The 14,130-nt window shown below is 42.9% G+C and overlaps 1 protein-coding gene across 2 annotated transcripts in view; it reads left to right on the top strand.

The window, feature by feature from the left end:
* Positions 1–4,444, top strand: part of LBH (LBH regulator of Wnt signaling pathway) — a 31,044-nt gene extending 26,600 nt beyond the window's left edge. For both annotated transcript variants that reach the window (XM_020983751.2, XM_078149780.1), the window contains exon 3: positions 1,378–4,444. In XM_020983751.2, coding sequence (XP_020839410.1) covers positions 1,378–1,566 — 189 coding nt within the window. In that variant the 3' untranslated portion in view covers positions 1,567–4,444. The remainder of the gene's footprint in view (positions 1–1,377) is intronic.
* The last annotated feature ends 9,686 nt before the right edge of the window (positions 4,445–14,130 follow it).

Below are 14,130 nucleotides of genomic sequence, written 5' to 3'. Positions count from 1 at the left end.
GTGGTATTTCACAGCTATGGTCCTCCCGCCTCTGCAAAGAAGGGGGAAGGCTGTGGAGCCAAGCTTAGCCAATATAGTTTCAAAGTACTCAGTTTCAAATGTTTTGTTTGAGTTCTTTTCACTTGACATTGTAGTATAGTCATCATGAATACAGTTTTCTTGGCTCTGCTTACTTCTCCTGCTTCTGTATTTATCATATTCACCATTTCTTATAGCACAGTAAGATTTCATTACATTCCTGGGTCACAGCTTGTTTAGCCAAACCTTTTGACAGCTGCCACACTGACGGTTCAGTGACTAAACCTTGGAGGCTACCAAAGAGTAGAAATGGAGATTTGGATTTCATTCCCACCTTTGCTTGTCCCTCCAGTCCAGATCCTTGGCCATTCATGATTCTACTTTGATTTTCTGGTCTGTAGTGTGGAGGGCCTGTGAGTGCTATGACCTTAAAGTCATTTATTAAAAAATGCACATAGCAATTTGGAACTATGCCCAAAAGGGCTAGAAAAATATGCATACCCTTTGACCCAGCAAAACCACTTCTAGGGCTGTATCCTAAAGAGATCAAAAAAATGGGAAAAGGACCCACATGGACAAAAATATTTATAGCAGCTCTTTCTGTGGTGGCAAAGAATTGGAAATTGAGGGGCTGCCCATCGATTGGGGAATGGCTGAACAAGTTGTGGTATATGAATGTAATGGAATACTATTGTGCTCTAAGAAATGATGAACAGGAAGGAGGACTTCAGAAAAATCTGGAAAGACTTGTATGGACTGATGCTGAGTGAAGTGAGCAGAACCAGGAGAATATTATACACAGTAACAGTCACATTGTGTGATGGCTAACTTTGATAGACTTAGCTCTTCTTAGCAATGCAAGGATCTAAGACATCTCTAAAAGTCTCATGATAGGAAAATGCTATCCACATCCAGAGAAAGAACTACAGATCAAAGCATGCTATTTGCTCTTTTTTTTCTTATGTTTTGTTTCTTCCTTCTTATATGGTTCTTCATATTGGTTCTAATTCTTCTTTAAAACATGACTAATGTGAAAATATGTTTAATAGGACTATATAGGTAGAGCCTACATCAGATTGTAGGCCATCTTAGGGAGGGAAGTGGGAAAAAAGGGGGAGAAAATTTAAAACTTAAAAGCTTGTGGAAGTGAATGTTGAAAACTAAAAATAAATTAATTTTTAAAAATGCACTTGAGAATATTCTGTGCAGATACTGTGGTGCCTCCTAAATGATTATTTTATAGGGTTGGAAGCACCTTCCTTCATCCTTGTCTGATAAGACTATTATGCTTTAATGCACCCCAATAATTGCCCCCAATACATCCAATTTTCCCATACCTCTCACCCTTTCTTGTTTCAGATCTTTCCTGATCCTTCAGACTTTGATCGCTATTGCAAACTGAAGGACCGCCTGCCTTCCATTGTAGTGGAGCCCACAGAGGGAGAAGTGGAAAGTGGGGAACTAAGATGGCCCCCAGAGGAGTTCTTGGTCCAAGAAGATGAGCAAGAAACCAGTAAAGAAACAGAGAATGAGAAGAAGGAGCAGTAAATCTATCAAGGGCACCCAAAGGGGGCAAAAGAAGTACATCTGAACTGTATTTTTTTCCCATCATGGTGGAAAATGAGTGAGCCACAGTAGTTCTGAAAATGTCCAATGACAGCTTCAATTTTGCACCTGCGAGATCACTGGGTTGGTTTTCTTTTTCTTTTTTTTTTTTTGATGTGCATATTTTTTTTTTCCCTGAAAGAAATATGTCCAGCAGCTGAGTCCTCAATGCAAAGATCAGCAAGGCCTTCTGAGAAAGGAAGTCACTTAGCTGGGGTTGGGGAAGTGTCTGCTGCTTTGAGATCACAATCTGAACTCTTCGTAGTCTTGAGAAGTTGTGATATTCCAGGGGGGGTTGGTAAAAGGCAGAGCAAGTGAGGAACATTCTGAGGCAAGAAAACAAATGACAGAAATAAGAGAAAATAGAGGTTTTAAGAAAACACTCAGCAAAGACCTTCAGCCAGAAAGCATTCAGAGGGGACTAGTGCTGGCTCAAAAGTACAGCCGTAGATAGAGTCATCATCTCTCTCCTGTTTTTCTCTTTTCCCCCTTTTGTTTCTGTTCAGAGTGTGTTTGAGTGAATTAACAAGGGAGGAGGGGAAACAGACCACACTGGGAGCTCTCTAATGGCCAGGGCAAAAAGAGCTTCGAGGCAAGCACGTGGGCGAGTCCCTTGATCGCCTCCCCTCTCTCCTCCTTTTTCCCCCTCTGCTAGCCCTAATCTTCACCTTCCTCTGACAGAGGACCTTTCCCAGTGTCCTTCTGTTTTTTGTTTTGTGAGTGGGGAGGGCAAGGTTTTCTGGGTCCATTTCCCAAATTTTCCATCCCTTTCTGTTCTTGGTGCCCTGGTATCCCATGTCCCTTTGTGGGGGGTGGGGAATATAAGAGAACTACAGGATGGTCCCTCACCTTTCTTAGGATGAAAGGCATATGACAGCGCTCCTCTCTCCTCTTGTCATTCTCAAAGTCAGAGCAGGAGGTTTGGGAATGCCTAGGCTCTCTTCCTTTAATCCTTTCTTCCAGAGCCCTTGTACCAGTCTCTGAGCTGAATCTTCTGTCTCCTCCCACTTGTTTGATTCTAGCCAGTCTGACTAGCTAGGTTACTTACTGTTGGCCTTCAGCCTACTTTTCACCTTAAATATTCTCCCTCCTTTTTATGAGAAGTGGGAAGAGAAACCTTTATCCCCTGGTATTGTTTTTAGGTAGAAGCTGAGGCTTCCTTCTGGTCATGAGGGCCAGTGTAGTCTGGGATTTGGAAGGAGTATGGATTGGGAAGAGGGGAAGGGGGAAAGGGGGGAAGGAGGGAAGGAAAGGAGGAGGAGTGAGTGGGGTGACACATGGTAGGTCCAGTGTCAGCAGTGCTGTGACCAACTTGGAAATTAGAGGGTGTCATGAGATACCTTGCAGCTTTCCAAGTTCTGGAGAGGTAGGTATTGTGTGTGTATGTGTGGTGGAGAGGGAAGGAGGCTTATCCTGGATCGCTCTGCTCTGAGGAGGCTCCAGGAGGGAAAGGATGTTGTATTCAGACCTGAGTTCTCCCCTCAATCCCCCTAATTCTGCCTCTCCCACCTCCTTCCTCTCACCCTCCCTGGCCCTTTGTCTGGAAGGGCACCTTCCACAGGAACTTTAGGAGCTCTCTTATGAGCTGGCTATGGTGAGGCTTTCCACCTTGGAGTCCAGGGTCCAAAGAACAAATTATAGAAACATTTCCATCTTGTTGCCCAATCCTCTGTGGCTTCCACAGAGGCAGAGAGAGGCAGCAGATGGTAAGGAATCAGGCTTTGAAGCTTTCCTTGGGTTTAACAAGGGAACCCAACGCACTGGACCGTTGCCTCCCTATTTCCAATCAGTCCTATTTCAGCCCCCAGTCTTGGACTTAGTGTAATATATTTGTATTTAATACCTCATGGGTAGTATGGCGCTGGGGAAGGCTGGGAAAGGTTGCTTGTGTGTATCAGCAGGACCAGGTTTGAGGGGTATCTTTCCCCTCTTCTTCCCTCCCATATCATTCGCTTGTATTATAAACATTGATGGCAATAACTTTTAGCTCCATATAGTGGCAGCAGGCCAGTAGGTGGTGGGGGAGTATTGAGAAGATGACCTCCCTGCAGTTTCTGCTGGTGACCCATGATAGGTCTGCCTTCTCTCTCTCTCTCTCTCTCTCTCTCTCTCTCTCTCTCTCTCTCTCTCTCTCTCTCTCTTGTTGTGGTTTGGTGGCAAAGAGCCAGTCATCTCTGTCATGTATCCCCCGCTGTAGTTTTGATTATCATTCAATTCCTATGGAGGGGAGAGTCGGGGACTCACCTAACTCCTTGTCTTGGGGTGGGTATCCAGCACCCCCCCCATCTGCTACCTGTTATCATCTGTCCCAGTCTCGCTGTGTGATGAAATGTGCTTTTGTACACTGCATAACAAAACTACTTTGTGTGTGTGTATGTATGTTTATGGCCGGTGGGTTATTATCTTTCTGGTCTTGAGACCACCCTCTACCACCATTTGGAGTTCAGAGCAGGCAAGGGGCCGACAGCCAGCGTAGGCCAGGATCTTCAGAATGGTCAGCCCCACAGGGTTGATCCCATCCACCCTTGGAAGAGACTATGCTCTTTATCTGGCCTCTGTGTCATTGTGGGGTTTTGTTAGATGTTATTGTTGTTATTGTTGTTATTGTTGTTGTTTTCCCCCCTTCTAGAAGTAATTTGTGTGTATTTCTAACTGAATGTATCAAAAAAAAACTTAAGTAAAAAATGCCTGTTGTTTGATGAACTTTCTGTAACTTCCGTCTGTTCTTTTTTGAGGCTCAGGGAGAAATTAGCATTTTTTTTTTCCAAAACTACTTTTTGTCACTGTGACAGTTGTAAATAAAGTTTGAAAATGCTTTCCACTTTGGCCTGGCTTCCTTCTTTCCTTAACGAGAAGGAACGAAATAAATGCAGCAGTAACAAGGATGTAGCATCCTCAGGAGGTAGGGCAGAAGCAGATCTGTGGGTCATCAGGGAAACAAGGGTTTGCTTGTGGTTTCAACTCCCAGAGATTGGGGGCAGGGTGGGAGCGGTTTGCCAAAGCAATCCAACATCAAGGATTTAATAGGCGCCTACTATGTGCCAGAAACTGAGTGGTGTACTGAGGCTACAGAACTGAAACTGAAAGAATTCTTACCCTCCAAGAGCTTACATTCTACAGAGGGAGTCAACTGTACACAAATAACTCTGTGCCAAAGAAATAGAAGATAAATTTCTACTTTTTCAGGAGGGCACTGGCAGCTGGCACGGGTGGGGGGAGACGGAAAGGCTTCCTGTACAAGGTGTTGCCTCAGCAGTGTTTCAAAGGAAATGAGGGATGTGAAGGTGTGGGTGGAGTGCCATTGGCTCCCTTATTTTAAACACAACCCAAGTTGGTTTTCTATGGCCAAAGAAACTCACTTGGGACACATATACTGGAATGTGGTCCTCACAGCCCAGGGAAATTCTTTTTTACTTATTTTGGTGGTGGAAGGGAAGGAAAAATATGAGCCTTTGATAAAAATATCTTAATTCAAAGTAAGTGATCTCCAATCTCTAATGGTGGCCTATGTGTCTCTTCACTTGGCCAGAAAGTTAGGACTAGAAGGGACCTTATGGATGGTCTGACTCAGGTGGCTCAGCTCCCCTTTGGCAGTCAATCTGCTGAAGCTTACGGACTTCTCAGAATGTATTTGTGTACAAAATAAAATACACAGGATTACAAAGGAAACCAATTATATTGAAACAGTTATCAAAATATTAAGCACACAAATGTACACGTTCACAGACTCTTGATCAAATTAAGAATCTGTGATCTAACCTAAGAATCTGATTTTATGAGGCCCAAAGGAGCTGAAGTGGTTTAGCTACTTATTGGCAAATTGGATTCCTATTTCAGGGCTATTCCTACCACACCAGGCTGCTCTGTTCTCTCTTACTTCACTGAAAGTCCAGGATATGTGCTCAGAATATAACAGAACATTATCTGAAATGCAATTCATTTTCCTATCTAAGTGAACATAATTAGTAATAGGAATCTGCTGCCCAGAAAGTCATGATCCGTTCCAAAGCCATTAGGAATGATTAGGTGATGGTTCTCTATTTTAGACATTCTGGATCACTTCCCTCCATCAACACTGGTGATGAGAATTAGTTTAACATGATGAAAAGAACTGCTAGAGATGTCAGTTTTTGTTCACCAGATCTAGGGTCTTCTACTCTAACCTCATGTGTTGGTCATCTCTCTAGGTTGTGAATTATCTGCCTAAAAATTAGGTTCAAATATTTGCTAAGTGCCTACTCTGTGCTAGGCAATGGAGATTTTAAAAAATAATAATTCCTGCCCTCAAAGAGTCTAGGTGCTACTGAGGGATTATGGCATATGCATAAGTAAATTTTGAGATGGGGATAGTGTAGATAGCTGGTGGGAACAGGAGAGGTCTTGTGTAAGAAGTAGCCCCTGAGCTGTGCTTCAAAGGAGTAAATCATAGGATCATAGGTTCAGAGCTAGGAAAGAGATCAGTTATTTTATAAATAAGGAAACTGAGGTTCAGAGATGAAGTGACTGAACCAAGGTCATACAGGTAATAAGAGATATAAGATGTGAACTCACATCCGCTGAGTCCAAAGACAATGAGCTTCCCCTGAGCCATGCTGCTACTCCATGAAGTATCTTTCCTCCAGCTCATATTGGCTAGAATCTGTAGCCACTCACTGCTCATCCAAACATTTCTTGATAAGCAAATGTAATTGAATGGCAACTACTTTAGAGGACTTTGGAGCCATTTTTTGATATCTGAGGATTTCCAATTTTGGAGGGCGGGGTGCCCCGGGCAAGTCAATTAACCTCTTATGCTCCAGGCACCTCTAAGATGATGAAGTTGCAGAATTCATAACAAAAGAAGTTACTCACTAAGAGTTCCCTATATCAATCAAATTATATATCCAGTAAAACAAACACCAAGCTAAAAGTTGTTGAAGGGAACACTGCTTTCATCTTGGATGGCTAGAGAGAGAGTGGCCCAAAAGATAGAGTACCAGGGAAGACCTGACCTCAAATCTGGCTTCAGACACCAGCTGTTGGATCCTGGACAAGTCACTTAACCACTGTTTACCTCAGTTTCTTGAACTGTAAAATGGGGATAATAACATCACCTAGTTCTCAGAGTTGTTTTAAGGATCAAATGAGATATTTGGAAAGTGTTTAGCACCATGCCAGGCACATAATGGATGCTATATAAATGGTAGCTGTCATTCTCATCATCTAACATTTGCATAGCCCAGTTCTAGGTCTGTGTATCATTTTTTTTTTTTGGTGAGGCAATTGGGGTTAAGTGACTTGCCCAAGATCACACAGCTAGCAAGAGTCAAGTGTCTGAGGCTAGATTTGAACTCAGGTCCTACGGACCCAAGGCTGGAGCTCTGTCCACTGAGCCACCTAGCTGCCCCTCAGTGTATCATTTTCCCTACATTAAGTAGTAATTATCATCCTTTATCCATTCATAGATACATGATTTCTCTGGGGTGGCTAATCCCTCTTACCTATATAGTCCAAAATCCCTCTATGCCTAAGGCTTATGAGTTGTAGAAAAATAAGTCATTACCTTGTGGCCAACATGGTGAAGAGCCTCACTGTTGGTTCCTTAGCTAGGCTGGTCCTTGGAGTTGAAGCCTTCCCAGATACACAGAGCCACCTGTAGCTTTTTCCTCACGAGCATAGATTTCAGGATCCCAGGATCAGAGCTGTGTTCCTCCAAGGCACCAGAGTAGCATGTGGAATCATCCCCATAGCCTAGAAATCAGATGGATTCAGGTACATGGCTCTGACCTGGATATAACCATGGAACTTCGTAACATTCCCCGTAAGGCAAGTTCCTGTCCTTTTGCCTGGTTGTGCATAGAGGCCCCGAAAGACAAGTGAAGGCCAAGCAGGTAGGCAGGAATGGTGCTGGAGCCAGACGTCCAAAACAAATAGTTCCCTTCCCAGGGACCTATTCTAGCTGCCAGACTGTGATATCTCCTTATCTTCTCATTTTGGAGGCAGCATGGAAAAGGCAGCTGGTGGCGCAGTAGGTAGAGTGTAGGGACTAGAGTGAGGAAGACTTGTGTTCCTGAGTTCAAATCTGACCTCAGACACTTACTAGCTGTGTGATCCTGAGCAAGTCACTTCACCCTGTTTGCCTTAGTTTCCTCATCTATGAAATGAGCTGAAAAGGAAATAACAAACTGCTCCAGAATCTTTGCCAAGAAAACCCCAAATAGGGTCATGAAGAATCATGATCCCTCTAGGATCTGCTCAAGATCACAGTTAGTAAATGACAAAGCCAGCATTTGAACCTGGGTCTTCTGACTCCCAGTCCAGGGGTCTTTATTATCCAATGTACCTCCCTTTGATTCTTTAAAGCACTATTCTAAGAAAAGGAACTCTCCCTTCGCTAAACTAAGAAACATATTAAATTTCAACCAGACTTCTATTAATCACCACTTCCAAGGCTTTCTCTGTAGGAAGATAAGTGATAGTCATAATGGTGACCCTTATTTGAGAAATGGCAAAATTTTTCAGTGGCTTCAAAATTGGCAAAGTTGGGCACATTAACGTTTCATAGAGTCATAGAATGTTAGACTCAGCAGGGCCCCTAGAGATCCTCTACTTTAGTCCCTTTTTTTCTCAGATGAGGAAACAGAGCTTCAGAAAGAAGTGATGTATACAAGCTCATACAGAGAGTTAGTGCAAGAGCAGTGAATCAGTTTGGAAGTTTCTAATTTTCCATCTATTCCCAACCACCCTATGCCACCTCCCATGTGCCACAAGTTTTGGTGGTACCTGTATCATATTTCCAGTTCTTCAAAGACTGTTGTTTATATCCTGCATCAATGAGATCACAGCTCCATTTGTATTTGAGTAATTATTTCAAAACTAGTGATCGTCAAGACTTCAGAAGACTGAAAGTCCCTTCGGCCTTTTGGCAGAGAGGTGGTGGATCAGAAGTAGAGAATGTGTAATGCATTTTCAAGCATGGATGATGGGTTGATTTCTTTTGCTTAGCTGTACTTTTGTTACAAAGGTGTGTTCTGGGAGTGGGGAGGAGAGTCACTGGGAAGTATCATCCAGGTTTTAGAAGAAAAATGGCTATCTATAAATGGTGTGAATATTCAATAACTTTATCAGTGAAAATATTTGATTAACCAGAATACCCCATTTCCTGATCATGGCAGATGGATGATTTTTTGATGTATGGATCAAAGGTCCTACTTTGCAATGTAATTTGTCTGTTTCTATGATATTTGCATTTTTATTCCCTTGAAAGAAAAATGTTAAGTTTGCCCTTTTCTACAGACCTTGTTTGAACCTTACTTTCCAGAGCACCCAGCTTAATTAACTTTCCCACTTTTTTCTGCTCTGCAAGGGCTCTCCTGTGGTAGAGTTCCAGTTTGTCATCCTGTGGCAGCTGTATCTGACAGGGCCTAGGAACAGGAGACATTCTGTCCAGATGATCATTTCCTGTATGAGTTGAATCAGTATTCAGGGCAAGTGGGTGACTGGTAGACCAGGAGAAGAGAGAATAGTTAGGAGGAACTTGCTACGCCTTTTCCCCACTCTGATTCCCAGCTCAGCCTCCTGCTAAAAATCACCACAGATCTCAGTAATCAGTGTCAGGATCTCCTCTGGGCCTAAGATTGCCTTTCCCCCTTCAAATGATTTCATTTGAACCAGCCTTGTACATAGACACTTGTACGTAGACCTGCTTTTCCACCTAAAAGCTTTCTCTGAAAGCATCTTCACTGGAGATCACAGGATTGTAGATTTAAAACTGGAAGGGACCATCTAGCTAATGGCCTTCTTTTTACAAATAAGGAAAGTGAGGCCCAGAAAGGTTAATTACCTTGTCCAAGTTCACACAGCTAGCAAGAAGGAGAGATGAGATTTGAACCCAGGTTCTCTGACGGCAGATTTAGAGCTTTTCCCACTGAGGCATGCTGCATCCCACAACACTGGGATACATCTACTATGGTACAGTGGTTAGGGGAGGGTGCTGGACCTGAACTCAGTAGATCTGGGTTCAAATCCTACCCTCAACAATAACTGGCTGTGTGATTTCAGTCTAATCACTTAACCTTATTCTGACTCAGTTTCCTCATCTATAAAATGAGAAGGACTTAACCAACCTACTTAACCAACATAGGATTGTTAGGAGGTAAGGTCTGTGAGTTTTATGGACCTGTGGGCTCTTATTATCTTCTATGTGGATGGAGAGAGAAGAGAATAGGCTGAGCTATGTGAAAGTACTTATTCCAGGCAAGCTCTGGCAAGTTGGGGATTGCTGGTGTCTAAGACCTCTCTAAACTGCAAAGAGCCTTAGGCCAGCTCTGCTTCAATTCAACCCAACTCAACTGAATTCAAATCAACAAACATTTATTAAGTTTCCACGCTGCCTTTCCCCAAGAGATTTTAGCAATCCTATATGGGTAAGGGTGATTTCAAAGCATTTTTTAAAAAAGTAGATATCTAAGGGAGGCAGCACGTTACAAAGGAAAGTACCCTGAACTTTGAGTCAAAGAAGACTGGAGTTCCAATCTGGATTCAGATACTTACTACCTGTGTGACCTTGGGCAAGTCACTTACTTCTCTGGGGGTCATTCCTTTTGACTGAAAAATGAAGGGGTTGGACTAGATGGCCTTTGAGGCCCGCTATGCAAACTAAGCACAAGCCCAAGCTGAAGATAGTAAGTTCTGTCCCATGAACCTGGGCCCCCTTGAACCATGGCTGGAAGACTTGAGGGCTTTGGGGCTACCAGAGAGTTGTGAGCAGTTGCTTTTATCCCTCTATCAGCAATGTATTCTCAGGATCACAGGAGAGTAATCCTCACTCTTCAAGGTCTGTGAAGCACTTTATATCTACATTAGATAATGGGATATTCACAACAACCCTGTGAAGTAGTTGCTATTATTATTCTTATTTTACAGGTGAAGAAACAGAGGTGATTTTGACTTTCCATATGGAGCTAGGAAGTGTTTGAGGAGGGATTCAGATCTACATCTTTCTCGCTCCAAGTACAGACCTCTATCCACTATGCTCAGAAGACAATTAGTCTTACAGTCTCATTTTACAGATGAAGAGACTGAGGCCCATTCTCTGAACCAGGAAATTTCATCATGAAAGCATTGTATAGTGTCCTGATTTCCCAAATATTAATTCTGAGAAAGGGGGAAAGGGTCCAGAGATTGCTCATTAGTGGGGTTAGTCAACTAGGAAACAGCAAATTTAATCCTTAGAGTCACTGTCATTATTTTTCCAGCCTGGTCAGGAGATAATTGGGAAAAGAGATTTAATAGATTAAAGAAGAGATTCTTTGCATAGAAAATTAAGTTGAAAAAGGGAAAGAGTAGAGCATGAGTAGAACCTGGAGGAGGCAAGAGGGTGATAGACTAAGCCAAGACTAAAAATTAGCTTAGGGACAGCTATTTCTCTTCTATTCTTCCTCTCTTCGTCCCACTTGAGGAAAGCTATTTATCTGGAGTTTTATCTTCTGAGTTTCTTAGTTAGGCTTTGGTGAAACATTAGATTAGCACAATTCATAATAGAGAAGGCCTCAGAGCATGCATGAGGAAGAAGGAAGAAGCCACACAGGAAATTCATGCTCTCTGACTGCAAGCTGTCAACAGCAACCACACGGTGCCTGCTAGGGCCAACAAAGACACCATCAGATAAAAATAACTGGGGATCTGACTGCAGGAGGGAGACCATGATGGGGGAGGAGGAATGTAGCCTGGCGAGGAGGATGCAGAGTTTTTATTCTTTCTTTATACTTTCTTCACCCATTACAGAGAGGGGTTTGCCACTGCCACAAGGCCTATAGGTATGAGGCTATGTGGTAGAAGTGAAGATGGTAAGATCAGATGGGTCATCATGGAAATTGTTCTCCTGATTTTGTTCTCTTGGCTCTGAATTTGTTCTTACAAGTCTTGCCAACTCTCTCTGTAATTCCTCATATTCATACTTTCTCACCATATTATAATATTCGATTATATTTACATAACACAATTTACTTTGCCATTCTCCGCTGCTGAAAGATACCAATGGGATCATGGATTTAGAGTTGGAAGGGACCTTAGATGTCACCTGATCCAACACTCATATTTTATAGAAGAGGCCCAGAGAGATTAAGTGATTTGTTTAAGGCCACATAGGAAACAAGTGGTAAAATCAGGATTTGAACTCTTGTCCTCCGATTCCAAAACTGGCACTTTTTTGCATGCTCTACACTGTTGTTTTTTTTTTGTTTTGGTAGTGGCAAAGACCTAGAAGGAAAATGAGTAGTATGTTACAGTGGAAAGAACACTGACTCTGGAGTCTGAGGATCTGAATTCAAACCCAATTTACTTCCTCTGTGACTTTGGGCAAGTAATTTCACCCATTTGGGCCTCAGTTTCTGCATCTTTAAAATGGGGTTGGATTAGAGCACTGAAGTCACTTCTAGTTTTAAATCTATGGTCCCAGGATCCCATGGGTACCCTTTGACTGAGAACTGGTTGAACAAATTGCTTTATTGAATATAATGGGGGCAGCTAGGTGGGCAGTGGATAGAGCACCGGCCCTGAAGTCATGAGGACCTGAGTTCAGATCCGGCCTCAGACCAAACACTTGACACTTACTAGCTGTGTGACCCTGGGCAAGTCACTTAACCCCAATTGCCCCCCCCCAAAAAAGAAGAATATAATGGAATATTATGCCATATTTTAAAATTGTGAATGTGAGGAATTTGGGGAAAGTTGGAAAGACACTTATGAACTGATGCAGAACAAAGAGAACACAATCAAGAGAACAATTTATATGATGGCCATAATAGTGTAAAGGAAAGAAGAAAACAAGCATCTATTAAGCACCTACTTATATTTCAGGCATGGTGCTAAATTCTCTATTACTATTATCTCAACTGATCTTCACAATGACTCTGGGAGGTAGGTGTTATTATTATCATTTTACAGTTGAGGAAACTGAGGCAGACAGTGGTTAGGTGACTTAGCCAGGGTCATACAACTAATAAATTTCTGAGATTGGATTTGAACTCAGGTTTTCCTGACTCCAGACCCAGCACTTTATCCATTTTTGCCACCTAGCTACAGGAAAAAGAAAATAACAATAAAGGATTTCCTGACTTAGATCCATGCAAGTGACCAGTAACAATTTCAGAGCACTGGTGGCTAAACATTGACATTTGCTTCCTGCCTCCTAGCACAGGGGTGCCAGACTGTTGCTTGCAGAATAAATCATACATTTTCAGAGCTTTGATTTGTTTTCCTTAACTACAATTATTTGTTATAAACTGTAATCATCTGTTTTAAGGTCAGGTTCTAGGGGAGTGAGTAGTCCCTGGGAAGTGAGAGTGGAAAGAGAGTTGATATGCATATATAGTTCTTTAAGGTTTGCAAAGCACCTTACATACAACATTTCACTTGACCCTCACAGCAACCTAGTCACGTGAGTGTTATTATCATCCCCATTCTACAGATGAGAAACTGAGGCCAAGAGGTTATGTGACATGCCCAGGGCTACAGAGTTAGTAAGTGACTGAAATGAGGGTGTGCAGGTAAATGTTTAACAACCAGCTCTCTGGGAGGAAAATGCACATGAACTTCTAAGTTTAATTTGCATGATTATCATTTTCTCCGTCACTTTCTGGAGTCTAGGCAATCAACAAAACAATTAATCCAGCCCTGATTTGTAGTGTTTGCCCCTCTCGAGCCAGTTCAAACTTGCTTCAGCACACCCCTTGACCAGGGTAACCTTTCTGAACCTCATTATGGTGAGTCTGACCCTACTTCCTTCGCTTATTTCATGGGGTTGTAAGGCTCAAATGTGAACGTGCTCTGTAACCTTAAAGCACTAGATAAATATAAGAAACATTTCTATATGGCATTACCCAAGGGAGGTAGCAGGGGGGATGGTCACCCTAGAGGGCCAGCTCCAGTCCTTAGCTTCTATAGTCCCTAGGGCTCAACAGTTCCTGGTGTGAAAGTCTTCTCCTCTCCCTTCTTTCCTGAGAAGCACTTGGTCCTGTCCTAGGACCATCCCTGAAGCCCCTCCCCCAGGATGCTTATGAGCCAAGACCTGCCTGCCTTGCCTTGGGATGAGGTCACCCCCCTGGAATTAGGGTGGGGCCGGACCTGCCAGCACTCTCTCTGTCTCTCTAGTCTCCAGCAACTCTCTGGGCTAACCTCCCAAGTTCCTTCATGCCCCTAGGTTTCCCCCTCTTGGGGCCTATGAAGCAGTTTCCCCTACTATAATCTGTTAATGGACCAGCTGACAGTTTGCAAAGTCTCCCAAGAGTGGGTGGATATCAGGGTGGTGTGAGGCAAGATTCAGGGTAAGCAGGATTAGAATTCTCTGAGGATTTAGCTTGTGAAAGACTATGAGCTGGGGAGGTCACGGTACATTTTAGAACTGGAGGGGAATCTAGAGATTATCTAGTACAACCTACCTCATTTGACATATGAGGATTGGGGCTCAAGGAGGTAAGGGATCATTGTTCTTAAGCTGGAATTAGGTGCTACCAACAGCACTAGATG

The sequence above is a fragment of the Phascolarctos cinereus genome, unplaced genomic scaffold (genome assembly GCF_003287225.1).
Source record: "Phascolarctos cinereus isolate Bilbo 61053 unplaced genomic scaffold, phaCin_HiC Scaffold_2;HRSCAF=192, whole genome shotgun sequence".
Lineage (NCBI taxonomy): Eukaryota > Metazoa > Chordata > Mammalia > Diprotodontia > Phascolarctidae > Phascolarctos > Phascolarctos cinereus.
The sequence above is the reverse complement of the archived record's forward strand: the minus strand, read 5'-3'. Positions and strand labels throughout refer to the sequence as shown.